General features: G+C 52.8%; 1 protein-coding gene across 1 annotated transcript; it reads left to right on the top strand.

The window, feature by feature from the left end:
* Positions 1-295: 295 nt before the first annotated feature.
* On the top strand, positions 296-26,044 carry PDE4C (phosphodiesterase 4C). Its single transcript, XM_037506163.1, has 17 exons — positions 296-323; positions 697-757; positions 5,493-5,698; positions 18,327-18,518; positions 19,006-19,042; positions 19,127-19,200; positions 19,431-19,483; positions 19,848-19,960; positions 20,049-20,142; positions 20,658-20,821; positions 20,952-21,050; positions 21,479-21,643; positions 21,717-21,816; positions 22,441-22,595; positions 23,863-23,985; positions 24,392-24,574; positions 25,071-26,044. Exons 2-17 carry the CDS (start codon positions 716-718, stop codon positions 25,458-25,460), a joined length of 2,190 nt encoding a protein of 729 aa, XP_037362060.1. The 5' UTR covers positions 296-323; positions 697-715; the 3' UTR covers positions 25,461-26,044.
* The last annotated feature ends 1,335 nt before the right edge of the window (positions 26,045-27,379 follow it).

Below are 27,379 nucleotides of genomic sequence, written 5' to 3'. Positions count from 1 at the left end.
TCTCTGTATCTTTGCCTCTGACTATCTCTTCTCCATCTCTCTCTCATAAGCAAACATGGGGACAATGAAATGTAACACCCCCCTCCTTAGTCACTCCTTGTCACTCTCTCTCACTCACACGGGTCTTGGTGACACCCTCAAACCCTCAGGTCACTCTTCCTACCACCTTCTGGCTGAACATAAGGGTGGTGTGTGAGTGTGTCCTGTTTGGGTCTGGCACTCAGACAGTTAAGGGGCTGGGGGGGGGAATAGGGGGCAGGTCCAATCCTCTCCTCCCCCATTCCTGGGAGGTCACAGGACTCAGGCAGGATTCAGCAGTTGCAGTGAGTTCCCCGGGGCCTCGCTTTTAGAGTTTGTGAGTTTAGGGGTGTTCTCAGGAGGTAGGGTGGAGTTCTTGAACTTGCTAGAGCTGGGTTGGTTGCTGACTGGATCCTTCAGGGGCCCAGACCTAGAAGACCACTTCTTGAGGATTCTGATGCCCTAAGCTGCTGACTCTGGTGGGGTGAGGGCCTGGGGGATGTTTGGGGGCACCAGTTGCCCCTAGAAAGTCCCAGTGGCTGTGGTGTAGCCCAGGTTACCTTGATGGAAGATCTCTGGGAGAAGGCACAGGGTGTGGGTGTGGGTTCCCTGCCTGGTAGAGTATCATAGGGCATTACTGGGTTCCCGGGCATGGGGGTCTCATATTCATCTTCCCAGGTGCAGAGATGCTTGCAGCATGAGGCGCAGCGGAACAGCGCTCTCCTTTCTGCTGAGTGAGGTGAGCAGTGGGGGGTGCTGTGGCTATGGCTGAAGTGGGAGATCTTGTCTTGGTTCAGACCATGGGGGAGGCGTTCCAGCACCGCCTTAAGCAAAAGCACCCAGAGCACCCTGAGGATCCACTTACATATAGGGAAACTGAGGCCCATAGAGTCCTCTAGAAATCTGGTGTAGATCTAAGGCTGCAGCCACTGAGTAGGGGACCAGGGTCTCAACTGCTTTATCCAGGCCCCAGCTGTCTATAGGACAAGAGGGGGAAGAAAAGCCCATTTTACAGATGAAAAAACCAAGGCACAAAAAAACTAGTCCTCCCTCAAGGTGAGTGGCTGAGGGCATTTGAACCTGGGCCTTTGTAGCCATGTTTGTGTCCTGAGCCCTGCACTCGAGTGGAGACCTCCTCTGCCCTGACGGCCTGGCATCGCCCCTGTCCTCCTCTCTAACAGTGTATGGGGAGACCGTGGGCAGGCAGCCCAGGGAACCCTGGGAACTGGCTCCCTCCTAAGCTGTACCTTCCTCCTCTGTAAAGTGAGTCCCCCCTTCTCATGGTTCTCCCACCAACATTCAGCTTATAATAGCAGTATTTGACTTACAGTGGCACTCAGGTAGTGTGGAAATGAAAGGACAGGGTTTGCCTTCCTGGGGCTCAGAAAGTTGAGGGGGGTAGATACTAAATCAAGAAAAAAAATTTAGGGCCTCCCCTGGTGGCGCAGTGGTTGAGTGCTGGGCTGCGAAGCTGCCCGCAGCCTCTGCAGCGCCGGTTTGATCCCCGGCCACTGGCAAGGGTCCCACATGGTGGGACAGACCTCTCCTGCCGCCCGCTGCTCCCCTCAGCAGTGTGTTCTATTCCCGGCTCTGGCTCTGGTGAATTCTCTCACCCTCCCGCGCTTCTGACTGTACCCAGTGCTTGTATAAATAAATAAATAAATAAATATTTAAAAAAAAGAAAAGGAAAAAAAATTAAACATGGGATGGGTGCTCACTTCCTGGGCAGGAAGTGCCTCTCTGAGGAGGTGGCATTGGAGCGGAATGAATGATCACAAGCAAGCCACCATGGAGGAAGCCACTTGGAGGAAGCCATTTGGAGGAAAGGCTGCCAGGCAAAGGGCACAGCTTGTGCAATGGTCCCGAGGCAGGTTAAAGGAGCTGCAAAGAGGCTGCTGGGACTGTAGCAGGGAACTGCAGGGGCTGGTGCAGGCTGATGGAGGGGAGGTGGGTGAGAATGGGAGGCAGCTTTGAACAGGGACCAGGACCTTGGGTGTTGTAGGTTTTGTTCCAGGGATGTGTTTCAGCAGAGATGCCTGGAGGACCCTCTCCTCTCCCAGGCAACTGAGAGTCACTCTCCCCTGTGCCCGTCACCCAACCCCGCTTCTGAAAATCAGGGTTTGCTGCAGCACCCCATAGGCCAGCCCATTGCTGGTGCTATTGACTGCTCTTACAGGGTCCGTCTTTGTTTTACCCCCAAGCCAGCTAGGCCTCCCCAAAACCCACACTGAAACACCGTGTTGCCTCTACCGACTCCTTCCTGGGGCTGGGAGGATACCCAAACTGAACCTTAATTCACCGAGAGCTTGGTCCTTTCTCCTAAATCTTCACCATCTTGATAGTGGCCTAATTACCAAGACAACTGTGTGACTTCTAATTATCTGGCAAGCGCTAGTTGTGCATTGTAACCACTAGTTACCCTTGAAACCCTCACAGCCATGGTTTCTCAGCTTCCAAAACATGGCCCAAATCCACACCCAGCCCCACCTTGGACCATGTTCCACCCAGATGCTGCCCCAGCTCAGGCATGCTCCCAATAGCCCCTGTTCCCTGAGGCGGCTTCTTGTAGGCATAGAGTAGATCCCACTGGTGGTAAACAAGACCTGATTGTGTGGCTGGCAACCCCTGATTGTGTGCCTACCAAATCCTCAACCTGCCCCCGACCTGTGTGGCTGGGTGCCACTCTGCTCCTCACTAACTCCCCGCCTGCACCCCACTCAGGCCTTCCCCAGCTTGTTCCCACCTCAAGATTTTTTTTTTAAAGATTTATTTATTTTTATACAAGAACTGGGGTACATGCCAGATGTGCGGGAGGGTGAGAGGATTCACCAGAGACAGAGCGGGGACCAGAACAGGCAGACAGACCAAAAGCACTGCTGAGGGGAGCAGTGGGCGAGACAGGAGAGGTCTGCTGCGCCATGTGGATTATCTCCATGGTCGGCGGGGATCAAACTGGCTCTGCAGAGGCTGCGGACAGCACAGCACTCAACCGCCTGTGCCACCAGGGAGGCCCCAAAACTTTTTTTTAAGATTTATTTATGCATACAAGAACTGGGGTGCAGGCCAGAGGTGCAGGGGGTGAGAGGATTCACCAGAGACAGAGTGGGGAACAGATCAGGTAGACCGACTGAAATACACTGCTGAGGGGAGCAGCAGGCGAGTCAGGAGAGGTCTGCTGCGCCATGTGGGTCAGCTCCTTGGCCGGGGATCAATCTCGTGCTGCAGTGGCTGTGGATAGCTTCACAGTGCTGTGCTTAAGCCCTTGCGCCACCAGGGAGGCCCCCACCTCAAAACTTTTGCATGTGCTTCTCCTTCTGCCTGATATGCTGTTTCTTTAGCTCTCTCCAGCCAGTTCCTTATCCTTGTGTCTCAGCACAAAGTCACCCCCCTTAGAAAGGTCCCTACTATCCTCAGCAACACAATGGCTGCTCCCATCACTTTCCAGGCTCTTCTGTGGTCTTATTTTCTTCCTAGCACGATGTGAACTATTGTTTTGTAGTTGTTGAATGAATAAATGAATGTGGTCTCCCATGTGGAACTTGGTTTCCCCATGCGCATACTTGGCAGGTGACATCTCAGTAGGCCTCCTATACTTGGAGGGACTACCTTCTTCCCGCACCCCAATCTCTGCATCCACTCAGCTGCCAGGAACCCTGCCTCTGGGGAGGCCTAATGTTGAGCACTTAGATGTTTGCTTTAGCATTCAGGTGCCCTTGGGAGAGAGGAGGGAGAGTCACTGCTCAAAAGAAGGAAAACCTTAGATGTCCTAAGTCCTAGAAGGATCGTGTCTGTGCAAATAGCAGAGTGGGGAGTGGGTGTGGTGGTGGTGGGGAGCCGACAAACCCCAATTGTGTGACTCTCAGCAGGCTATTTTCTCTCCCAGTTTTAACATCCTCCTCTGCGATGTAGGACCCAGCTCCCGAGGAAGCAAATGAGTTATACAGTGTGCCTGTCACACAGCAGAGGCTCAACTCAAGACTATGCTTTGTACCTTCCCTAGCCCCATCCCCTTGCCCTGGTACTGGCCCTGATGAGGCTTGTGGTCCTGAACCTGTTTCCACATCCTTATGTCTAGTCTGATGGAGGAGAATGTCTTGTTTGTGAAGCTTAGGGGCAGGGCAGAGGAAGATGGGGGTCTCTTCCATTTCCCCATTTGCTGCTTTGACCCCATGAGACACTCTCCCAAGTTCGTGCCACGCTCTGGGGTCAGTACCCCGGACAGTTCCCTTCACCAGCCTCTCCTTATCATCCACCCCCGAATAATCAGTACTTTCACCCCCATTTCACAGATGGGGAACTGCAGCACACTTGTCCTTGCCCTAGGCCACACGCATAGATAGAATCTAGATCTGTTGGGCTGGAGGCCTCACACTCCTGGCTCATCAATTTGACCCAATTCTGTTTGATTTTTCAATGTCTCAGAACATGCTGGTGAATATCATTTCATTTAATTTCTTATTCAGTCCTTCAAAAAATGATCTGAAGGTTAGAACCCAAAATTCCATCCCCACCATTTATTTACCAACTTTAAGCTTGGGAAAGTCACTTAACCTCTGAGCCCATTTTCTTGTTTGTAAAATGATGATAATGGCATTAAATCACTTCATTATGCCTTTATGAGCTGATGCAAGAGAGTTCCTTAGAACAGCTTTTACATGGGGAGAGTGTGCAAGAGATGTTCGCTGTTGGTACTGTCATTATTCACTGGTTTATTTACTGCAAATTAATTTCCATATTTTACTAAATACTATGCTAGGATTATAAGTACACCTAAGAGATAGTGCCATTATCCAAGTTGCTGCAAATGTAATGCTGATAGACTTGCTTGATGCAGAGTTGCACAAACCTTCAATTTGTAACAAGTGCAGCATCTGTGAACATTCAAGTGAGATATGCCTTATTATTTATTATAATAAATAGCAGGACCTATTTGAGCACATAATATGTTTTTTTTTAAGATTTATTTATTTATGCATACAAGAACTGGGGTACAGGCCAGAGATGCAGGGGGTAAGAGGACTCACCAGAGACAGAGTGGGGAACAGAACAGGCAGACTGACAAAATACACTGCTGAGGGGAGCAGCGGGAGAGACAGGAGAGGTCTGCTGTGCCATGTGGGTTTCTCTGTGGCCAGCCAGGGATTGAACTCATGTTGCAGAAGCTGCGGACAGCTTCATAGTGCAGTGCTTAACCCCTTGCGCCACCACGGAGATCCCAGAACACATAATATGTTATGAATATAAATATACTGTGTATTAATTGACTAATAAATATTTCTGTAATGCCTACATGGGTCAGGCACTGTTGATACCCTGCTAGATTGAAATTTACAACCCATCGCATAGATGAGGACACTGAGCCTCAGCAGGGCAAATCACCTGGGGGGAAGAGTTGGATTGGGAGATGGCCCCTTGGGCTGGCCAAGGTGCCCTTAGGTTGGAGACCGGCTCATGCCCTTTCACTGTCTCCTCAGAGGGCCCGGGAGTCAGCAGATTCTGGATCAGCTCCTGTGAGCCCCCTTAGTACTGGTGTTATCCGGAGACGCTTCTCAGGGACCCCATTGCTGCCACCACTGTCGAGCCGCCTTGGATCCCCTGGAGAGACTGACCCCAGCCCCCGTGTGGTGTTCACCATTGAGGCTCGAGGGACAGAGCAAAGCCATGGCCAGGCTCCAGGCAGGTAAGGAGGCAGACGAAGACTCAGGGGGCCATCTCAGCTGAGGGGGATCACCTCATCTAGCTGGGCCTTTCTTTAACTTGCTTGGAAACTTTCTTTCTTTCTTTCTTTCTTTCTTTCTTTCTTTCTTTCTTTCTTTCTTTCTTTCTTTCTTTCTTTCTTTCTTTCTTTCTTTCTTTCTTTCTTTTTCTTTCTTTCTTTCTTTCTTTCTTTTCTTTCTTTCTTTCTTTCTTTCTTTCTTTCTTCTCTTTCTTTCTCTCTTTCTCTCTTTCTCTCTTTCTCTCTTTCTCTCTTTCTCTCTTTCTTTCCTTCTTTCCTTCTTTCTTTTTTGTTGCTCTTCTTATTGGATTTTATTTATTTATTTTATTATTTTTCATTTTATATGTTTTTACATCATTTTTCATTTTTGCACAATGTATGCATTTTCATCTTGGTTATAGTCCCCGTACAATTCCCACCACCCTTGTTTTGATCCTACTCCCTTTTCTCCCCCTTGAAGTGTTTCCCTGGTTTACAGTTGCTTGTTGATTTTGATTTTTACTTTATTATAATTAGTCTTTTTCCTGGTCCCTTATTTAAGTTTTCTAGATTCCTGCTATGAGTGAGACCATCCGGTATTTTTCTTTTTCTTTCTGGCTTATTTCACTGAGCATGATCCCTTCCAGCGCCATCCATGTTGCTGCAAATTGCATGTGTTTATCTTTTTTGAATGCTGAGTAATATTCCATGGTGTATATGTACCACATCTTCTTGATCCAGTCATCTATTTTTGGGCATTTGGGCTGTTTCCAAAGCTTAGCTATTGTAAACAGTGCTGCTATAAACATAGGGGTGCAGGTGTTCTTTAAAATTGATGTTTCTGTGTCCTTTGGGTAAATACCTAGGAGTGGAATTGCTGGATCATATGGAAGCTCCATCTTTAGCAGGCTGAGGAATCTCCACACAGCTTTCCATAGTGGTTGGACCAGTTTGCACTCCCACCAGCAGTGCAGGAGAGTTCCTTTTTCTTGGAAAGCATTTCTTAGGCACTGTGTGCTGGGCCCAGTACTGGGGTCAGTCATGGGAAAGTAATTGGCTTATGGGATGATGGTGGAGACTAGTAGCAGCTGGAGACAGCAGAGTGATCTGTGTTGTGATGGGGAGAGGTAAGGGTGCCAGGTGAGTCAAGAAGAGGCACAGGGATGCACAAGAAGTGGCATCTAAGTCTAACCTGAAGGATAAAGAAAAGTCAATGGGCAAGTTCTGGGAAGGTATGCCAAAGAGAAGGAACAGAATGTGCAAAGCCTCAGGAGGACCAGGTGTATCAGGAGCTGAACACACCTCAGTGTGGCTGGAGGGTGGAAAGGAAATCTGAGGAGGTGGGCAGGGACTAGACTACCCAGGACCTATGGGGTGCAATGGGGTAGCCATGGGTGGGTTTTTAAGAAAATGAGGTGATCAGGTAAACATCAATACCCAGTGATTGCTGTGAAAGAACTGCCAAGGGCAAGGGAGGAGATAGCAGGAGACCAACAAGGAGACTTGGGCAGTTCCTGGCAAGAGATAGAAATGACTGGATCAGTGTAGAAGCCATGGGCTGGAGAGAAATAAGCACATTGAGAAATTATTTAAGAAGTATGGCCTCCCTGGTGGCGCAGCAGTTGAGCGCTGGGTTGCGAAGCTGCCCGCAGCCTTTGTGGCGCCGGTTCGATCCCCGGCAGCATCCTGGCCACCGAGGAGGGTCCCACATGGCGCACAGACCTCTCCTGCCATCCGCTGCTCCCCTCAGCAGTGTACTTCGGTCCTTCTGCCTGCTCTGCTCCCCGCTCTGGCTCTGGTGAATTCTCTCACTCTCCCACGCTTCTGACTGTACCCAGTGCTTGTATAAATAAATAAATAAATAAATAAATAAATAAATAAATAAAACATGCCTCTATTAAAAAAAATAAAATAAAATAAGAAAAAAAAGAAAAAAAAAAGAAGTAGACACACCAGGCATTGGTGGGTCCCAGCAAGGATTATGAGAGAGGGGCGTAGATGTGGCTGACCCTTGGCCTTTGACACTTTAGGTGTTACATATCCTTTTCATCAATGATGCCAAGAGGTGGTGACACCATGATTATTCCCATTTTCCAGAAGACAGACTAAGGAAGGGGAAGTGGCAGAGCCTGCAGGTGGCAGAACTCACCTTCTTCACCACTGGGGAATTTGTTGTTCTTTTTTTTTTTTTAAAGGTAGACTTTTCTCCACATATTTTTTTTTTTTTTAAGATTTATTTATTTATTTATACACGCACTGGGTACAGTCAGAAGCGCAGGAGGGTGAGAGGATTCACCAGAGTCAGAGCAGAGAGCAGAGCAGGCAGGCTGACGAAATACACTGCTGAGGGGAGCAGCGGGCGGCAGGAGAGGTCTGCGCACCATGTGGGACCCTCGCCCAGCATCCGGGGATTGAACCAGCGCTGCAGAGGCTGCGGGCAGCTTCACAACCCAGCGTTCAACCACTGCACTATCAGGGAGGCCCTCCACTGGGGAATTTGATCTCTTACTGTCAGCTCTGGCAGACAGGGGACTGAGAGGAAGGGCAGGTACCAAACCATACAATGAAGGACAGAGGAGGGTCATTTGTTTGGCATCAGACAGAAAGATTGGGTGAGACTGTGGCTGACTCAGTCGGTCTACCACCTGTTCCAAACATTTCCCCACCTGAGCACACAGCTTGGATAGAGAAGAGAAGTGTCCATGGGAAATACCTCTCTTAAAGATTTCTGATGCCCCCAACAATATCAGAACTCCTTCTGCCACCAAGTCTGCTGCACCAAGTGGCCTCAGCCCACACCTATCTGCTGAGCCCTGCTGTTGTCCAAATCTACTTCTGTTAACCGCAAGTGAAAATGTCCCCACCCTTCCCAGGAAATTAGCCCTGAGTTTAAGATGTCTGGTGATCTGGGTCTTGAGTTTCTAGAGGAGGGAAGGGCAGTTCTGGGATTTGAGGGCAGTAATTGTGACTGTGAGGTGGGGCCATGGACATCACAGGAAGAATGAGTACTGCCACTTCCACCGACAAAGTGGACAATGGTGTGACTGTAAGAGGTTGCTTCTCTTCCCACACCCACTGTTGGCAACTCTTACCACAGGCAGCTTCTGTGTGCCCAGCCTGGGCACGGGAGGGCCATGCCACAGCCAACCCCATTTCCTTGTCCTTCCTGGATCCCTACCCTGCATCTGCCGTGTGTGTGTTCAGATCCCATCTGGAACTGAACCACTAAGCCTATCTTTCTGAGCTTGCGAGAGACACTGGGCCTACCTCTGAAGACCAGAACCCTGGATTCTACTTGAGACTGCTCCTTGCTGGCGTTTGTGGGAGTGTTGAGGACCCGCCGTTGTTCAGCTTTCAGCACCTCCAGGGTGGACGGTGCCCTGGCTTGGAGGTGCTCCCATCCCCCATATCCCCAGCTCTGCCTTCAGCACCAACAAGTCGAGGAGAGCTCCTCGCCGTCTCATCCATTCAAGACTCCTGAATCTACCTTCTTCCCTTTTAGCACTAGGGGAAAGAGACGGCGCTTTGGGGCCCGGGAGTGGGGTGTGTGTGAGGAGGGCGGGGGTGGTCTCCTGAGGCCGTCTCCCGGTTCTCCATCTGGCAGAGGGGAGGGCAATTTCTGTCTTCTCCACTTCAAGCACAAGTCTTGACCCTCTTTCGTCCGGCACAGAGGGGACAGCAGATCCTTCTCAGCGCTGGAAGTCTCCCCACCCCTGTCTTCAAGCCCGACCTTCAAGTTTTTCTTGCCCGGCTATCCTTCAGCATCAACTGGGCACGAACAGCTTCTTGGTATCAGCCCCCACCTTGAGCCCCGCGTTTCCACCGTCTCCTGCCTCAGACCTCCGCTGAGGACAGCTCGCTGTCCCCTCCACCCCACGGCCCTGGCCCCACCTGGGCACAGACACTCCTTGCTCCGGTATCGGGGTGAGGGGGGGTGTCAGCTACCGCGCTCAGCTTTCCTCACTCCCCCGGCGCATGGAGACCACGAGGGGCCAAGAAGGGGAAGTACGCAGCGAGCTGAGGGGCGCTCGCAGCGGCCAAGGCATCACCGGACCCCCGAAACACCTGTGGCGACAGCCACGGCGCCCTATCCGCATCCAGCAGCGCTTTCACTCGGACCCGGCGAAGTCCGTGGGCCTCAGCCACTCTGGCCCAGGCGGGACCTCGCGGCCCGAGCTTAAGAAATCGCGGTGCTCCTGGCCCTTCTTCCAAAAGCGGTAGGTGGGCGGGGGCAGGGCCCGTGCGCGGCCTCCGGGAGCTGCGCGAGGGCGCGGCGCGGGGTGCGGGAGGGTCGTTGCTCTGCAGGGGGCGGGGATCTCTGTGTCCTGATTGAGACCCGCGCCTTGGCGGAAAGAGGTGCTTTTATGTGGGGTAGAGCGGGGTGGCAATGGTGTTAAGATCGTTTGTGGGTCTGTGTGATCGCATGTGTGTGTGTGTGTTTGTGTGTATGTGACTGAGCAGTGTGTGCTCTGACCTGCTGTGTGAGTGTGCACGGCCGGCTGGCTCTGCAGTCACTGGATGTGTTGGGATGTGCGCCCGATTACCCACAGGCTATTGTGTGGGGTATGTCTCCCTGTGGTGACTGTAGGTATGTAATTGGGAGTGACTTTCCTCTCTCTGATCCAGTGGGGTCTCCAGGATCCTCGGGACCCTGAACTGTTCAAGGGTGTTTGTGGGATCCCTGGTAACTGCAAACCTCTGAGGAGCTCTGGGGATGGGTGTGAGAGGTTCAGGGTGGGTTACCCCAGCGCTGAGGGGAAGAGCTTCCTCTGTGGCTTGCCCAGCTACACTCACCCCCTCCATCCACCCTCTTGACTCCTTTCGGAGAGGGGGGGCCTTGGGGAGCCTGAGCACAGGATGTTTCTTGCGCATAAGAAAGGATGGGGTGTGGAGGCAAAAGGCAGGGGAGGGGATCTCCTGTGTCTTATAAACTAGGTGGTTGGGGATGGGCGCAGAGGGTTAGGAAGACAGGGGAGTAAGACAGAGAGGAAAGAAAGACACCACAGTGAATCTGGGGCCTTTTAGTGGGTGCTCTACCTGTGGGGTCATGGTTTGAGGGCCAAGGTGTAGAGTCCAGGAGCTCCACGCCCTCCTTACATGTAAGTGGGGCAGTCAAAGTAGGCCAGACCTCAAGTCCCAGGTTTGAGGCAAGGCTAGATGAAATTGGGAAGTCATTCTCTCTGGAGCTTGGTTTTCTCCTGCCTCATCCTTGGACATCCTGGGGCCACCAGCTTCATACTTGATCCACAAGTCTAATACCTATCTCCAGCTCAGCCCCCCAACAGCCCTGTGGGGCATCTGGGGCGGAATGGAAGAAGCTATTCCCAGGTGACCCAGCAGGCCCTTTGCCCTATTCCTCCACCTTAGCTCTTCCTGCCTCCCTTCCTGGTGACTCATGATTTTCCATCTTCAGAAAGAACAAACAGAAACTTGGTTTGGGCCCATCTGGGGGGGGGGCGGGGTTGGGTACCCCACGTGACTCTGGAAGGCTGAGTGATGGATTGCACCCCGGTGAGCATGCAAGTGTGTGTGTCTTGCTGTGCAAATATATACTAATGTGGGGTGGAGGGGCTCAGTTCTCAGGAAAGCTGGTTTCAAGGCCAACCTACTGTGTGCTCTTGAGCCTCAGTGTCATCTACGAGAAGCAAATATTTTTCTAAATTTTCTGCTTCTCTCTGTACTGAAACATTGTCCTCCAATGTGGTCCTTCCTACTGCTCTCAGAAGATTATATGACTTTGGGAGTGTCTGTCCATCCTGTTCAGAAAGCATTTATTTAGCACTACTGTGTTCTCGGCCCCTTATTGGGGACACAGCCCAAGGGCAAGGAGGTGCTCATAAGACCAACTTATAGTGGCGAGAGACAGCATTGCTGTGATGGGGAGAAATTGGGGTGCCAGGGGAGCCCAGAGGAGGCTCCTGATCCATCATTGGGGGGCAGGAGATATGGAAGGATTGCTTGGAAGAACTGGTATCTAAGCTTAGCCTTAAGAATGAGGAGAAGTCAAGACCTCCCTGGTGGCCTAGGTGTTAAGTTTCAGCGCTGTCACTTCTATGGCCTGAGTTTGATCCCGACCAGGTAGCTAACCTGTGTGGTGCAGCAGACCTCTCCTGTCTTGCTTGCTGCTCCCCTCAGCGGTGTATTTTGGTGAATCCACCTGTTCCACTCCCTACTCTGTCTCTGGTGAATCCTCTTACCCCCAGCACTTCTGGCCTGCACCCCAGTTCTTCCATCAAAAAGAAGGAGGAGGAGGGGCAGGGGAAAGGGTGGGAGGAGGAGATGGAGGGGGAGGAGGAGGGAAATGGGCTAGAAGGAATTCAAGGAAGAGTGTGTCAAGTAGAAGAAATAGAATGTGCAAAGCCTCAGACTCAAGAGGATTAGGTGAATGAGGAGCTGAACACAGATCAGTGTGGCTGGAGGGTGACAGGGGAAGCGCTCTTATTTATTTTACAAGCTCTGCTGAGCTCTGGGGATTGACCTCACACATTGCCAGGCAAGTGGCAGCAAGGCGGATGTGGCTCTGCCCTCGAGGGCTGGTGATTGAGGCAGACACAGATCAAATAATCATGACAGGAAGTGTGAAATTGTACTCAGGACAGGAGGGTGCTCTGAGAACATTTTCCCAGCTGGTCAAGGAGGACTTCCTGGAGGGGGTGATGCTCCAATTTTGACCCAAAAGGTGAAAAGTCAGCATGGCCAGAATGAGCCGGCAGATTCAAGGAACAGCAAGCAGAGAAGATGAAGCTGGAGCAGAGTGAGCTAAGAGGAAGTGGGCAGGGAGGACGCAGGGGTTGGGCAACCACATAGAACCTCCAGGGAGGTATGGATTCAAAGCGCAGTGGAGAATCACGAAAGGGTCTGGAGCAGAGGGGGGTGAGATCTGACCATGGGGGAATCTGGACACATGATTCAACCCCACTCTCTTCCCTGTCTAGAGTCCAGTGAGGACTTGGGTACATCATCTCTGTCCTCCAGACCTTGATTTACTCACCTCAATGTGGGTAGAACAGCACCCGTAACTCCCACCTTGCTGGAGCCACCTGGTGGCAAAGTAAAAAGCAGCCAGAGAAGGGACACTTAAAGGAGAAAAACAGTCTATGATTTGCTAAGGGCACCAGAGAATGCTGGATACCTCCTGAGGTCACCCAGCATGCGGAAGCTAAGTCAGGATAGGGTCCTCATGTCCCCAACCTCAGCCTCCACCCTCAGCCCCTTATCAGGCTGAGTTTGGGGCCCCTTGAGACAGGCTTGAATTTATGACTTAGTTTCTCCATCCACAAAGCTATTAATAAAGCCTTGCAGTTAAGACTGTTAATAAAATATTTAAAGTTGACTCTGTGAACGAAACATTAATGTTAAAACTATTATACAAGAATACCCATGTCGCCTCTGGGACTGTAGAGGGCATGGAATGAGTTCAAGCACTAATGACCTCCGCCTCACCACTCCTGGCTGTGACGTGGAGTAGTGAATACACCTTGAGTGCCTCAGTTTCACCAACTGAAAATGAGAGCAGTAGTCTACACTCTGTAGAAATGCCGGAATAATTAAATGACTTTTATAGCACAGAGCTTTGCTCAGTGCCAGGTGCATAAGAAACACTGTATTAGTTTATTTAGCCTTAACCTTCCATTTCATGTCTATGACTTTAGGGGAAGGACTGAATCACTCTGTGCCTCAGTTTCTCCTTGGGAACCCCAGAGGTCCTCGCACAGGGCTAGAGCAGTGTCAAGGCTCCTTGGACTCTGGTCCTAGAGTCTCTACCAGGCTGATTCTGGCCGCTTCTGTCCCCCAGGGACTGCCTATAATTAGGTTTCCTCATAGCAGCTATAGATGGTAGTTTTGTCTTTGGGGCAAGCCAGTGATTCTGCTTCCTACCAGATGTCTTGTTGCAGTGCCTTGGGAGCTGAAGAGGTTCCCCATCAGACTCCAGAGACTCTGTCTTCCTTGGTCCCAGTGTGACCCTTGTCTGAGCCTCAGTCTGCTCATCTGTACAATGGAGACAAAAGTGTGACTGGATGATCAGGATCTGGCCCCTCTGCTACCTCAGACTCTTCCTCTGAAGCCCTGATTGCCTTGAATTGTAACTCATATTCTTCCAGGATTGCCAGAAATGTGAGTGCTATTTTTTCAGGGAGAATCAAATTGGTGCAGTCCCAAGGGGCAAGGCTCAGACGTGTGTGTGTGTGTGTGTGTGTGTAGGGGATGTGGGGGGGTTGGGGGTGAATGTGCTAACTTCTGCCTGTGACAGGGATGTTCCAGGTCCTTCCTCCACGTGGGGACCTCCCTCCCATCTCTGAGAATTGGTTTCTTTTTCTGTAAAATGGGGCAGGGCAACCTTGGCCCTGGCATTCCCAGGTTGGAGCACCTGGTGTAGAGCCTGGAACCCCCATCCCATGGAGGCAAGGCCTTCCATTCCAGGCTCCTTTGGGTCATTCCGGGGATGGGGAAGGCAGCTGAAGCTTCACAGAACGGAAGACCTGGCAGGAGTGGAGTGCGGATGTTTGTCTGCTGGAGACAGCAAGAGAGGGGAAAGGATCCAGAGACAGGGCCTGGGAAATGTCAAAGTGAGTGGGGGTCATGTGGGGACTTGTGGAAAGGGATCTGGAGAGGGGGCGCTGAGTTCAAGCCCTGCTGCCTGGCAATGAAGTCTTGTGTCAGGTAACACCCCATTTCATGCCTCAGTTTCCCCAACTTGCAAAGGATGAAAGGTTTGTAGTTTATGGACAACAGCTCCTTGGCGTCTCCCTCAGTTTCTCTAGAAAATGGGCAAAGAGGGATTGGAAACTCTGTGGTATCTGAGAGCCCCTCCGCAAACACTGTGCCTGGTGACCCTCTCATAATGGGGGACACTTCCCCTTCTGACTTCCGCTTCTCTCTCTTCAACCAAGTTATCTGTCTGGCAGGTTGTACTAAAGGGGGACATCACAGAGGGATGTGGTGTAAGATCCGGGTTCTGGGTCTCACGGAGGCCCCTCAAATTGTGGAAGCAGAGTCGTGCGTAGGGCTTTGCATCACTTTCCCGGTTTATCCCAGGCAGCGCGGTCTACCAACCCTTTAGCATCGAGGAGGGGCCGACGGGCCCTCTGCTCCCTCCCCACCGGCCCCGCCCCCGAGGCTTTACAGAAAAGGTTCGGCGCAGCAGGCGCTGGGTGCAGCCTCTGAGCTCTAGCCGCGAGCCTCGGTCATGCAGGGCCCCCCCGCGCCCGGCCTCGGCCCTGGGCCCAGCTCCCCCCGGGGCTCCCCGCGAGGCTCTCCCGGGCTCTACAGGAAGCTCCTGGTGAACCAGAGCATCCGCCTGCAGCGGCGCTTCACGGTGGCCCATCCGCTGTGGTGAGGCTAGACCACGGGGCTGGAGGGGCTCGCGGAACCGCGGGTCTGGAGGTGGGAAGGGCAGAGTCAGGGACAACTGGGGGTAGGTTGGAGGTCAGAGCACAGATGCTCGGCCTCTCTCTCCCTTTATCTGTCTCATCTGCCTTTTCTCTGTCCCCGGTAGTTGGTAACTCTGTCGCCATCTCTCCGTATCTCTGTCTTCCTGCCCTCATCTGAGGGATACATGCCCTGGGGACCAGCCTTTTGTCCATTTGCAGCTGTGCAGCCTGGAGCGGGACGGGCCGAGGCTCACGTCTCCTCCTGACCCTCGCTGGAGGGGCAGGCAGGCTGAATGTGGGTCAGGTCACTCGTCCCTTGCCTTGAGGCCCCATCCTTCCCGTGCCAGCACAGAGATGGCCCCAGAGATGGCCCAGGGCCTGGGAAGACTTGAGTTGATGCCGGCCTTCAAGGCAGAATGGTTTGCGGTGTAAGAGGGCAGGTCGTACGTCGCGGGCTGCCCCCTCAGCCCTGCCCAGTTAGGTTGCATCCTCCAATTACTCTGCCCAGTAGTCTGGGTTCGATCTGACCCTACAGGAAGCACCCCGGGGAGGTGGAGATGGATCAGAGGTGGGGTTTGTGAGCGCTGTTTCTGGCATTCTGAGCCCCGTTAAGCGGTGTGCTCGCTGCATTTGCACTCCCTTGGTAATTCGTACCCAGAAGGCTCCGAGACTGGAGGTCCCTTCTCCAACCTCTCACGCCAGGCAGTGATAGTTGGGGGTGGGTGTAGTCTTTTTTTTTTTTTTTTTAAGATTTATTTATTTATTTATTTATTTATACATGCACTGGGTACAGTCAGAAGCGGGAGGGTGAGAGAATTCACCAGAGCCAGAGCGGGGAGCAGAGCAGGCAGAAGGACCGAAGTACACTGCTGAGGGGAGCAGCGGGCGCGGCAGGGGAGGTCTGCGCGCCATGTGGGACCCTCCCTGGCAGCGGGGGATCGAACCGGCGCTGCAGAGGCTGCGGGCAGCTTTGCAGCTCAGCGCTCAACCGCTGCGCCACCGGGGAGGCCCGAGGGTGTAGTCTTGACCGTGGTCCCTGATGGTGCGTGGAGGGGTGCCCCAGAGAGTGCCTCCAGGGCACCAGACCTCTACAAAGAGGTGTTTGAGGAGCTCTCCGGGGAGTGGGCATCGCGGGAGCACCCTTAGGTACCTTAGGTACCAACAAGCGAGGCTGGAGAAGGGCGCGGGAGGAGGGATGGGGGGGCGGGTCCCTCCCGGGCGGGTCCCTCCCAGGTGCCGAGCCGCGGCTTACCTGCCTACCAGCGCACAGACGTGCGATTCCCAGAGTCTGGGAATCTCGGCCGCGCCCCCGGCGTCGTGGCCGCCCGCCCGCGTCATGGAACCACGACCTGACCCCGCTGCTAAGTTTAGAGTAGAAAGAAAAACAGCCTCCTCTGCGGCCAGAAAAACCCCGCCTAGACCTTAACCCTCCATAGATTCGAACCCTGCACCTCTGCGGGCCTCAGTTTCCCTATTTACGCCCCAGCCCCACCGCGGTCTGAGCCGAATCCCCTCTTCGAAGCTTTTGGGGAGGCGCCTGTCCCTTGGGTCGGGATGAGTGACCTGGTGGGGGCTCGGGTCCATTAATGGCCTTCGGCCAGGAGGCCCCACTGTTGAGCTGCCTTCGGTCTCGCCTTGTCTCCGCCTCTCTTGCCTGCCCCCTTCTCAAAATCCGGTGACCTACAGGCAGCCCCTCTACCCAGTTGTGAGCTCCCGCACCTCGGTGCTTGCCCCACGCCCCCTCCAACGTTTTCTCTGACGTTTCCAAGGGGGAGGAACATTGACCCCCTATAGTTAGGGTGTAGTTGGAGGGGGGGACACGACTGAGAGAGCTAGGAGGAGGGTTAGGAATGGCCGGGGCAGGGGTCATCGTAGGGAGGGCTGTGCTCTGGGTAGAGGTCACTGCCAGTGCAAAGGGGCAGCGTTGCAAGAGAACAGGCGGACGATCAGGATGACAATGTGACAGCTGAGGATGGGCCACGCCCTCCACACCACTCGGCCCCGCCCCCTGCCCCATCTCCAACTGAAGGCTTCGTTGAACATATTGGGGTGCGGCCATAAGGCCCGGAGGAGGGACCTAGTGATTCAGGGCGGGACTAAGGCTGGGGGCGGGGCTTCTCCCTGCTATGGGGAGCTTGCCAGACCTCGGTTCCCTCCAAAGAGACAACCCAGGAAGTCGTTTCAAGTCCCTTAATCTTTTTTTTTTTTTTTTTTAAGATTTATTTAGGGCTTCCCCCGTGGCGCAGCGGTTGAGCGCTGGGTTGCGAAGCTGCCCGCAGCCTCTGCAGCGCCGGTTCGATCCCCGGCCACTCCCCGGCCACTCCCCGGCCACTCCCCGGCCACTCCCCGGCCACTCCCCGGCCACCGGAGGAGGGTCCCACATGGCTCACAGACCTCTCCGGCCGCCCGCTGCTCCCCTCAGCAGTGTACTTCGGTCCTTCTGCCTGCTCTGCTCCCCGCTCTGGCTCTGGTGAATTCTCTCACCCTCCCGCGCTTCTGACTGTACCCATTGCTTGTATAAATAAATAAATCTTTTTAAAAAGATTTATTTATTTATGCATAAAGAACTGGGGTACAGGCCAGAGGTGTGGGGGGTGAGAGGATTCACCAGAGACAGAGTGGGGAACAGAACAGGCAGACTGACTGAAATACACTGCTGAGGGTGGCAGCGGGTGAGACAGGAGAGGTCTGCTGCACGATGTAGGCAGCTCCCTGGCTGGAGACAGAACTTGTGCTGCAGAGACTGCCAATTAAGGTTGCATCTTAATCCCTTGCGCCACCAGGGGGGGCCTCAAGTCCCTTAATCTTACTATGTAACCTGGACCCCCAGTTCCTCTTTTGTAATAAGGGTGCCCAGCTGGCACACTAGAGTGCTCAGTAGTAACCCTCAAAGCGACCCTTGGGTGTATATCACACTTATATGACAGGCAAGGAGGTGGATATCCAGAGAAAGACTGAGACCTACCCTTGGCCACACAGTCCCTTGGGGGCAGATCTGAAAATCACTTACTGGAGTTTCCCAGTGGAAAGAACTTGGGTACAGACTCAGAGACCGGGGCGTGAAGGGTATAGGGCCCCTCAGTGTGTGTGTGACCATGAGGCAGGTAGACAATCTGAAGACTCCACTTACCCAGCCCCTCCCCACTCCTGTCCAGGGAAGATACGACAGCAGGTATGTGCCACAACCCAGCCTCCACATGCCTGGACCCTCAGCTCTGATTATGCCTCCTCTCTGCCTTCAGCTTTGACCTGGAAAATGGGCTCTCATGTGGGAGAAGTGCCCTGGACCCTCAAGCTGGGCCTGGCCTTGGACGTGTTGCCCAAGCACCTGCCCAGCACAATCAGCGTCGGGAATCCTTCCTGTACCGCTCAGACAGCGACTATGAACTCTCCCCCAAGGCGATGTCCCGGAACTCCTCCGTGGCCAGCGATCTGTGAGTCTGAGGCTAGTGGGATAATGCCTTCCTTTATTCCATTTAGCACACTTCCTTCAAGGTGGCCATTTGAGATGGACTTTGAAGTTTACGTAGGAGTTTCGCAGCCATCTCAGTCAGTCAGTCAAGCATGCCGGGTTATCCTCTGTGCTTGACTTTAGGGGGGGTTGGGTAGCAATACAGAAATATTAAAGCCAATTAGCAGCAACTGAATAAAAACCTTGATTTGAGCTTTCTGGTAGCCATAAAGAAAAGGAAAATACAACCAATTGTATTCTGCATCTACTAAGGCCCTGCTGCCCCTGGGACTCAGTTTCTTCATCTGTGAGACGGGGAATAAAGTGAAATTTTCAGGGAAATTGGGTGAGACAACTCCATGGACCAGGAGGATACCCGAAGTCCTGGGCAGAAGATATCGTGTGGGTAAAAGCTGAATATGGGAGTTCTCCTCCTGGCAGCCCTCCCTGATGTTCTATCTTCCTCCCAGACACGGAGAAGACATGATTGTGACACCCTTTGCCCAGGTGGGTGTCTTTTCCTTTTCTTTATGAGTCCAGCAGGAGGAACCCATCCCTCCTTTTCAATGCTGCTCACCCCTCTGCTAACAGGTTCTGGCCAGTCTGCGGACGGTTCGAGGCAACCTAGCAGCGCTTGCCCACCTGCCAGGCCGCTGGACAACCAAGTACGCAGAGGGCTGGGCTGGGGACTGGGCTTGCAGGGGGCGGGGCCTACAGAGGAGGTGGGCAAGGTCTGAACGAGAGGGACGTGGCCAGAGAAGAGGTAAGCTGGGCGGGGCCTGGTCGGAAAGAGTGCGACCGGCTACTCTAAGCTGACTGGGTGAGGGCGGGCCTGGAGGGCTCGAGGGCGGGGCCCCGTGGTGAGGCAAGCCACCCTGAGTGCGCTGTTCCTCAGGCAGGTGTCTGTCGGGAACCCCCCAACTGGCAGTCATCCTCCTCCTCCTCCAGGTAATGTGCCTGCTCCTCCTCCCTCCCCCCCACTTGATGATAGCTATGAACTTCCTTTCCAAGGTGACCTCCCCAGTACAGCCCGTGAATCCTTAGGTTGTGCTAAGCACACCCCCAACAGAACTCACTCTGAGATGGAGTTTTCCACACCACATTACCGATGGGGAGGCTGAGGCACAGGGAGGGACAGACACCTGCCCAAGGTCACACAGTCACTTAGGGATAGATCTGCAACTCAGATCCTGGGCTTCTGAGTGACCCCATTGGGAAGGGTTCCATGGTGCAGATGCAGAGATGGAGGCATGAGGGACGTGAGATTCCCAAGTGGGGGTGGGGCCGGCCCCCTGACCATCTCAGTCCCCAGAGGACACTGGGCAGAAGCTGGCTTTGGAGACACTGGATGAGCTGGATTGGTGTCTGGATCAGCTGGAGACACTGCAGACACGCCACTCGGTGGGAGAGATGGCCTCTAACAAGGTGAGGAGGGCTGGAGAGCCTGTAGCGCCTCCCTCTTCCCCTCTGCACACAGCAGCTCCACCATCACTGTCCTCCCCTTTCCTGGCAGTTCAAACGGATGCTGAACCGCGAGCTGACTCACCTGTCCGAAACCAGTCGCTCTGGGAACCAGGTCTCCGAGTACATATCCCGAACCTTCCTGGGTGAGCTGTGGGTCACTGATTGTACTTTATAAAGGGAGAGAAAGAAAGACCCCAGACCTCACTCTGAGGAAGACTGAGCCAGACACAGACATCCCCAGCCCCATGAGTCAGGACTGGGCCAGAGGGAGGAACAGAAGGAAATTCCAGAAGGAGGAGATTCAAGCTAGGGTTTTTAAGCATGAGTAGACATTTGCTAAAGAAAAGCTGAAGAAACCAGACAGTTTTCGAGATAGGAAGCACATTGGGCTGTTTGGGGAAAAACACTGAATCCCAGGTGCCCAGGGGCCAACTCCCATTGAGAATAGCCATGGGGTGGTGGGCGGGGTGGGGGGGAGAGAGGGAGGGAGGGAGAGTAGCTGCAGGCCAGACAGAGACTTTCCTCCAACTTACTTTGATCCAGGTAAAAAGGAAATAAGTTGATCCTGAGACTCACCAAGGTCCTGGATCTGAAGCCAGGCAGGATGATCCCAGCAGGTGAATCAACTTCTCTGAGCCCTATTCTCCCCCACCTGCAGACCAGCAGACGGAGGTAGAGTTGCCGAGGGTGACCCCCATGGAGTCCCCGAGGCCCATGTCCCAGATCAGTGGCCTGCATGGGCTCCCTCACAGCACCAGCCTCTCTGCAGCCCCTATCCCACGATTTGGGGTCCAGACCAACCAAGAGGGGCAACTGGCCAAGGTGGGTCCCCAACTGGAATGCTGAGATGGAGTTTGAAGCCTAATGCAAGATCTGAAGGCCGGGGGGAGGGACTAGGTCAAGCCTCTGAGGAAGTTGGGCTGGAATTAAACTCAAGTTCTTTTAATTTTAGGAACTGGAAGACACCAACAAGTGGGGGCTTGATGTATTCAAGGTGGCAGAGCTAAGTGGGAACCGGCCTCTCACAGCCATCATATTTAGCATCTTTCAGGTACCTCCCCTGACCTTTGCTTCCAGCATCCCTCAGGTTTCCTTCACATCTTCCTGTCTCAAGACCACAGGGGACACTCTTCATATCCTCTCTGACACCCCCAAATAAATTATTTGAGTAGGGTATTGAAGGGTGAACAGGAGCTCACTAAATTGAGAAGTTCATTGTCAACAAGCCTCAGCTCCGGGCTCAGCCATGGAGAGGGAGGGAGGGCTCAGGAGGGAACAGCTGAATACTTACACCCACAGTGCTGTCAGGTCAGAGCTGGATAGAGACTGAAGGGGTTCAGAGGGAGAGTAGGAAGGATGTCCTGGAAGAAGGGGCATTTGAGGGATGGATAGGCTAAGAGTTCAGGAGGGCCAGAGTAGGATCATTGTGTGCTACAGCCCCAAGGCCAAGGACCTGACTGGGGTTCTGTGATGAACCAGGAACGGGACCTGCTCAAGACATTTCAGATCCCAGCAGACACACTTGCCACCTACCTGCTGACACTGGAGAGTCACTATCATGCCGATGTGGCCTACCACAACAACATACATGCGGCTGATGTGGCCCAGTCTGCGCACGTGCTCCTGGCCACACCTGCCCTGGAGGTACAGCCCTGGAGGTGGGAGGTGCTGGGCATGGAAAGCCTGCCCTCACTTCTCATGCCCTGCACCTGCTCAGGCTGTCTTCACAGACCTGGAAGTCTTGGCTACCATCTTTGCAAGTGCTATCCATGATGTGGACCATCCTGGAGTCTCCAACCAATTTCTCATCAACACCAGTGAGTCCAGGGAAGACCCCCACCTCCACCTGACAATCATGTGTTCCCAGTCATCTTGGTCCCTGCTCTGAGCCCAGTTTCCCTGTTTGTGAAATAACTTTGACAATCTTCCTCCCTTGGGTGCTCAAGGTACACAATAGGCTCTCAATAAATGAGAGAATAACAAATGTGACAGAGCTTATCTGGACCCACTGAGATTTTAAAGTATAATGTCCTTTCAAGAATCTTAAAAACTCAGTCAACAAGCAAGTGTTGGATACCTCTGGTATACTGTCTCTGTACATATGGGGATGAGTGGAGGCCTCTTATTCCATGATTCCAGAGTCTGATAAGATGAAACTCAGTTGGTCATTTAACCAGCACTCTGTATGCATTTTCTCCTGCCCTGCCAGGTCCCCAAGGAGTCCCCAGTTTCAAGAGACAGTCAAACACAATGATCCCAGCCATTTGGAGTTAGGTCAGGGCCAGGGGGAGGCATGGGCTCCCATGGGTTTCCTGGAGAAGGGGACATTAGTATTAGGGCTTCAATGCATGAATAGAAGTTTGGCAAGGATTCAGAAGACCTACCTCTGGTGGAATGGGTGGGGTGGGCAGGTCTTAAGGCTCTCCACCTACCCCCTCCAGACTCAGAGCTTGCACTCATGTACAATGATGCCTCTGTACTGGAGAACCACCACCTGGCTGTGGGCTTCAAGCTGCTGCAGGCAGAAAACTGTGATATCTTCCAAAACCTCAGTGCCAAGCAGCGGCTGAGTCTGCGGAGGATGGTCATCGACATGGTAAGACCATAGTGATCGATGGGGTGGCTTGGTCTTGGCCTGGCCGGGAGTTCAAAGTTTCCTGGTCTATAAAATGAGACAAAGACCATTCAAGCCTGGAGTGGGGGTGAGCAGGCTCTTGCTCAAGCCTATCATGTCTTGGCTACAATTCGTGCACAAGGGATGTGAAAAATGAGTTTTTAGGGTTTCAGGTATAACTTTTCCAAGCCTTGAGTGTCTCCATTTGATATTTTTCAGGTTGGGGGAACCCAGTAAATTTTGGGGCCTCATGCTTCTATTATTCTTATAATAAGCATTTATTGAGAACCTACTGTGTGCATGGCCTGGGCCAAGACCAAGACAGTTCTAGATTTATTAGATTTGTGGGGTGGGGATAGACACAGTGGGGAACCATGATGGGGGACCCATAGACAGAGCTGTAATGGGATAGATAGCTGTGGTGGCAGGATGCTCAAGGTTGGGGAGAGCTTCCCAGAAGAAAACACTGAAGTTGAGGTTGGCCACTGCTTGGGAGAAATGTTTCCAGCAGGGGAAACAGCATGTAGGAAGGGCTAGGAAGAAGCCAAGACTCTGAGTGAAAGGAACTGAAAATTTGGTGAGGTGGAGTTAGGGCTTCAGGTGCTAGGCACCCCCAATGGAAGCATCATTTGAGGAAGATTGGAGGTTTGGGGAGAAGTTTTGAAGCTTTCTGTCTGATTTTGAAAAGCCACACGAGTCTAGCTAAGTAGATTTCAAAAACAGGGCTGGAATTCCTTCCAAAAGACTGAAAACAGCTTTTCCCGCTAGGTGGCAGGCTCAGGGCTGTTTGGGTGTCTGACCAAGTCAGGTTCCTCCTGGTTTTAAAACACCTCTGTGGCTCCCAGGGTCCCTCTGGATAAATTGCCCATAAAACCTCTTGCCCCTGACCTCACTACCTTCCACTGATCCTGTGCTCGCTTGTTCCAGCCACAACCCGCTCCTTTTTGTCCTCTGCTCATTGGCCCCAGGCAGTGTCTTCTGATGGCCTCTGCCCTGCACTGAGACACAGATCTCCTGGCCCCCAGATTTAATCTCCTTGCCCTGGGCTGAGTCCCACATGTTCCCACATGACTCAGCCCTTCTTGTGAGCTTTGCAGCCAATTTTATTGTATCTGCCCCCCCGCCCCCGCCCTCACCGGTCTCACAGGTGAGGACACTGAAGGCCGTGAGTCTGAGTAGGTGTGGCATCTGGGAGGTGGGGGATGACAGGTAGGACCCTCATACCTGTCATCCTGCCCACCTGCCCCAGGTGCTAGCCACCGACATGTCCAAGCACATGAATCTCCTGGCTGACCTCAAGACCATGGTGGAGACCAAGAAGGTGACAAGCCTAGGAGTCCTGATGTTGGACAACTACTCTGACCGCATCCAAGTATGTGGCTGGTGGGCAGGATCTTAGTTTCCAAGACTTAACAGTCAATGACCAGAACACGTTCTGAAAATGCATCATTAGGGGCGTAATTACATACACCTAGATGGTGTGCCCACTGCACAGCTACACATGGTACAGCCCATTGGGACCACTGATGTCTACATGGTCCTTCGTGATTAAGCAAAGCATGATTGTATTTAGCTGCTCTTGTGAAACTGACTCTATGCCAGAGTTGAAGTGGAGACACTAAAAAGTTAGGTACCAGCGCCACTCCTTCCCCTCCTAGCCTTTAGCTTTCCCACCTGTGAGATAGGCGTGTCCATGGTGTCAGCCTCTGGTTGGGGGCGGTGGGTACTAGGCCTGGGGGTGACCCGACCCGAGCCCTCCTGACCCTTGGTCTCCCCAGGTCCTGCAGAACTTGGTTCACTGTGCCGACCTCAGCAACCCCACAAAACCGCTGCCCCTATACCGCCAGTGGACAGACCGCATCATGGCCGAGTTCTTCCAGCAGGGTGACCGTGAGCGTGAGTCAGGCCTGGACATCAGCCCCATGTGTGACAAGCACACGGCTTCGGTGGAGAAGTCCCAGGTCTGAGGGAGACTGAGTGAAGCCGAAAGTCATTTGGGATGGGGAAGGGAAGGCATGGTGGAGCTGACCCCATGAGTCCTGACCTGATCCCTACTGGCCAGCCAGGGGAATGGCCTAAGGGTGAGGTCTGCACCGGCCTGTTGGAGTCAGGCTTGGGAAGCATTCTCTCTGCTCAGAAGGGAAAGGGATCTGTACTCGTGGGGTTTGGAAATACCTATTCTAGGTGATGTGGGGAACCCTGCAGGGGTTCCCATTCTGGAGGACACCTAGTTTAGAGTGCTCAGAGCTGTGGGTTATGGGAATCCAGAAGGTGCAAAGGAGGCTTCTTAGAGGGAGAATTATTTGAAGGGGGTTTTGAAGGAGGAGTAGGCATTGCAAAATGGCATTCCAGGCAGAGGGAACATCCTGGGCAGAGGCCTAGAGGCTGAAGTGGTTTTAGATCCCATGGTGACTCACAGCACCACCTCCCCTTTCCTCCCTCCCTGTCGCTCCACAGGTGGGTTTCATTGATTACATTGCCCACCCGCTGTGGGAGACCTGGGCGGACCTGGTCCACCCAGATGCACAGGACCTGCTGGACACACTGGAAGACAACCGAGAGTGGTACCAGAGCAAGATACCCCGCAGCCCGGTCGACCCCACCAGCCCCGAGCGGGGTGGACCTGACAGGTTCCAATTTGAGCTGACTTTGGAGGAGGCTGAAGAAGAAGAGGAGGAAGAGGAGGAAACACTGGACTGTGGGGTCTCAGAGTCACCTGACACTGAGCTCCTGTCCCCTGAGGTCAGTCTAGACCCTGGGACTCCACACCTGCACAATCAGAGGACTATGGGCAAGGCCTGTGTGGACCCCAAGGGAACTGTGATGGCTGAGTCCTTTGGCACCTAGTGGCCCCTGCTGGGTGAGTGGACTTTCCAGGAAGAGGTCCACCTCTTCCCAGGTAGTCCCTGCTTTGTCTTTCCCACTCACTGAGGGAGACAACCAAGCTTTTAAGTTGAGGCAGGTATTAGGATTGAATTGAAGACACCTGGCTGGGGTGTACTCTGACCACCAGGCTGACTCAAAACTTTGCAAGTTTCTTTAAGTACCTTTGGAATCCCCCTCCTGGTCTTGTACACCTGGTGTGGAAGAGGGGTGTTTGCCAGGCCTCTTGTCACCTTCCCTTGAACCACGTCCATCACTTATTCTTCACTCTTTATCAGATAATTATTAGATGCTGTATTCCAGGCCTGTGCCTGCTGTGTCTCTAGGGTAGCCCTGCACAAGGGTTAGGGAATTGACCCCAAAAGATCCCCTCTGCAGGTGCCTCCCCTTCATCCGCCAGGTAGATGCAAGAGAGGAGGACCCTTGAACAGGGGAATTCTCACCACTAAAGCATTCCGATCCAGCTATGGTGGGGGCCGATGGGAACAAGAGAGAGAAGGCTCTGTGTCAGGGACCATCTCTGAAGACAGATTCAGCCTGTCATTGTTATGAACTGGGTGATGCTTCAAGTTGCTATAGTCTCTGCCTTCAGGGCCCTGAGGCCCTGAAGGCAGAGACTATTGCTGGGTCCCCCCTGGTCATTTTCTTCCTTGTGTAGAAACACAATAAAAGCAAAGAATTTCCCCATCCAAGGTGGGTCTCTTAATCTGATTCTGAGGCTAGAAGGAGGACTCCTGTGTGTCATAGCCTATTCTGGGCCTCCTTTTCCCTCTGTGACCTGGTCCTAGTTTTTGGTTGGGGTGGGGGCGTCTGTGATCTCCCTGAAATACTTTAGACATTTGGGGACATTAATGGTTTCTCTGAGGTTAAATAACCCTATTACCCTAAATTAGTACCATGCCCATTTCACGGATAGGAAAACTGAAGCATAGGAAGGTCCTGTTTCTTGCTCCAGATTACACAGCTGGGTGCCAGACTTTAGTCAATGGTGCTCCCTGGTAGGGGGAGGTGGGGTGAATTCAGGGGTCCTCCATGTCTTGTGGAAGGAAGAGCTCATCTGGGAGGGAAGGGGCTAACCTCACATGTGGCAGAGCATGTGGCTCTTCACTTAAGTTTCAGTTCGCTTCCCACCTCTGAAAGCCTCGGTGTGTCCCCCCTCCTCCATTCCTGTGTGCCTGAAATGTGTACGTGACGGGTCATCACAGCAGCCCTTGGCCCCTTTGAGAGCATCTGGCTTCATTCCTAAAGATTAACATTCTATGGATAATTCATCATCACAATACAAAGTCAACAAAAATAGAATTAAAAGTCATCTGGGTCATGAACTTGGTGCATTTACAGTGAGAATTTTTTTTGAAAGATTTATTCATTTATGCATAGAAGAACTGGGGTGTAAGCCAGAGGTGTGAGGGGGTGAGAGATCCCCCAGAGACAGAGTGGGGAGCAGAACAGGATCTACTGAAATACACTGCTGAGAGGAGCAGCGGGCGAGACAGGAGAGGTCTACTGCACCATGTGGGTAGCTCCCTGGCTGGCCTGGGATGGCAATAGCTTGATAGTGCTGTCTTTAACCCCTGTACCATCAGGGAGGCCCTACAGCCAGACTTTTAAAGCACGAGATTTAGGTGTTTTTTTTTAATTTATAACCTCTCCTCCCTTACAAGTAACATATGTTCACCATAGGTAATTCAGAACCAATAGAGACATAAAGAAGAAAATAAAATTCTGCTATAATCTCACTCATAAATTATCTGCCTTCAACATTTACCTTACTTCCCTCCAGTTTTCTTTCTCCATCTGTTTATAAGAACATTCACATGTCCCTTTGATTTGGGCCCCTGCACCCCCCCACTGTCCCCCTTATTGGCTGTTCTCCACTCCTG

Source organism: Talpa occidentalis, unplaced genomic scaffold, assembly GCF_014898055.3.
Source record: "Talpa occidentalis isolate TD23 unplaced genomic scaffold, MPIMG_talOcc4v2.1 talOcc4.12, whole genome shotgun sequence".
In the NCBI taxonomy this organism is placed as follows: Eukaryota; Metazoa; Chordata; class Mammalia; order Eulipotyphla; family Talpidae; genus Talpa; species Talpa occidentalis.
This window is presented reverse-complemented; position numbering and strand designations above follow the sequence as displayed.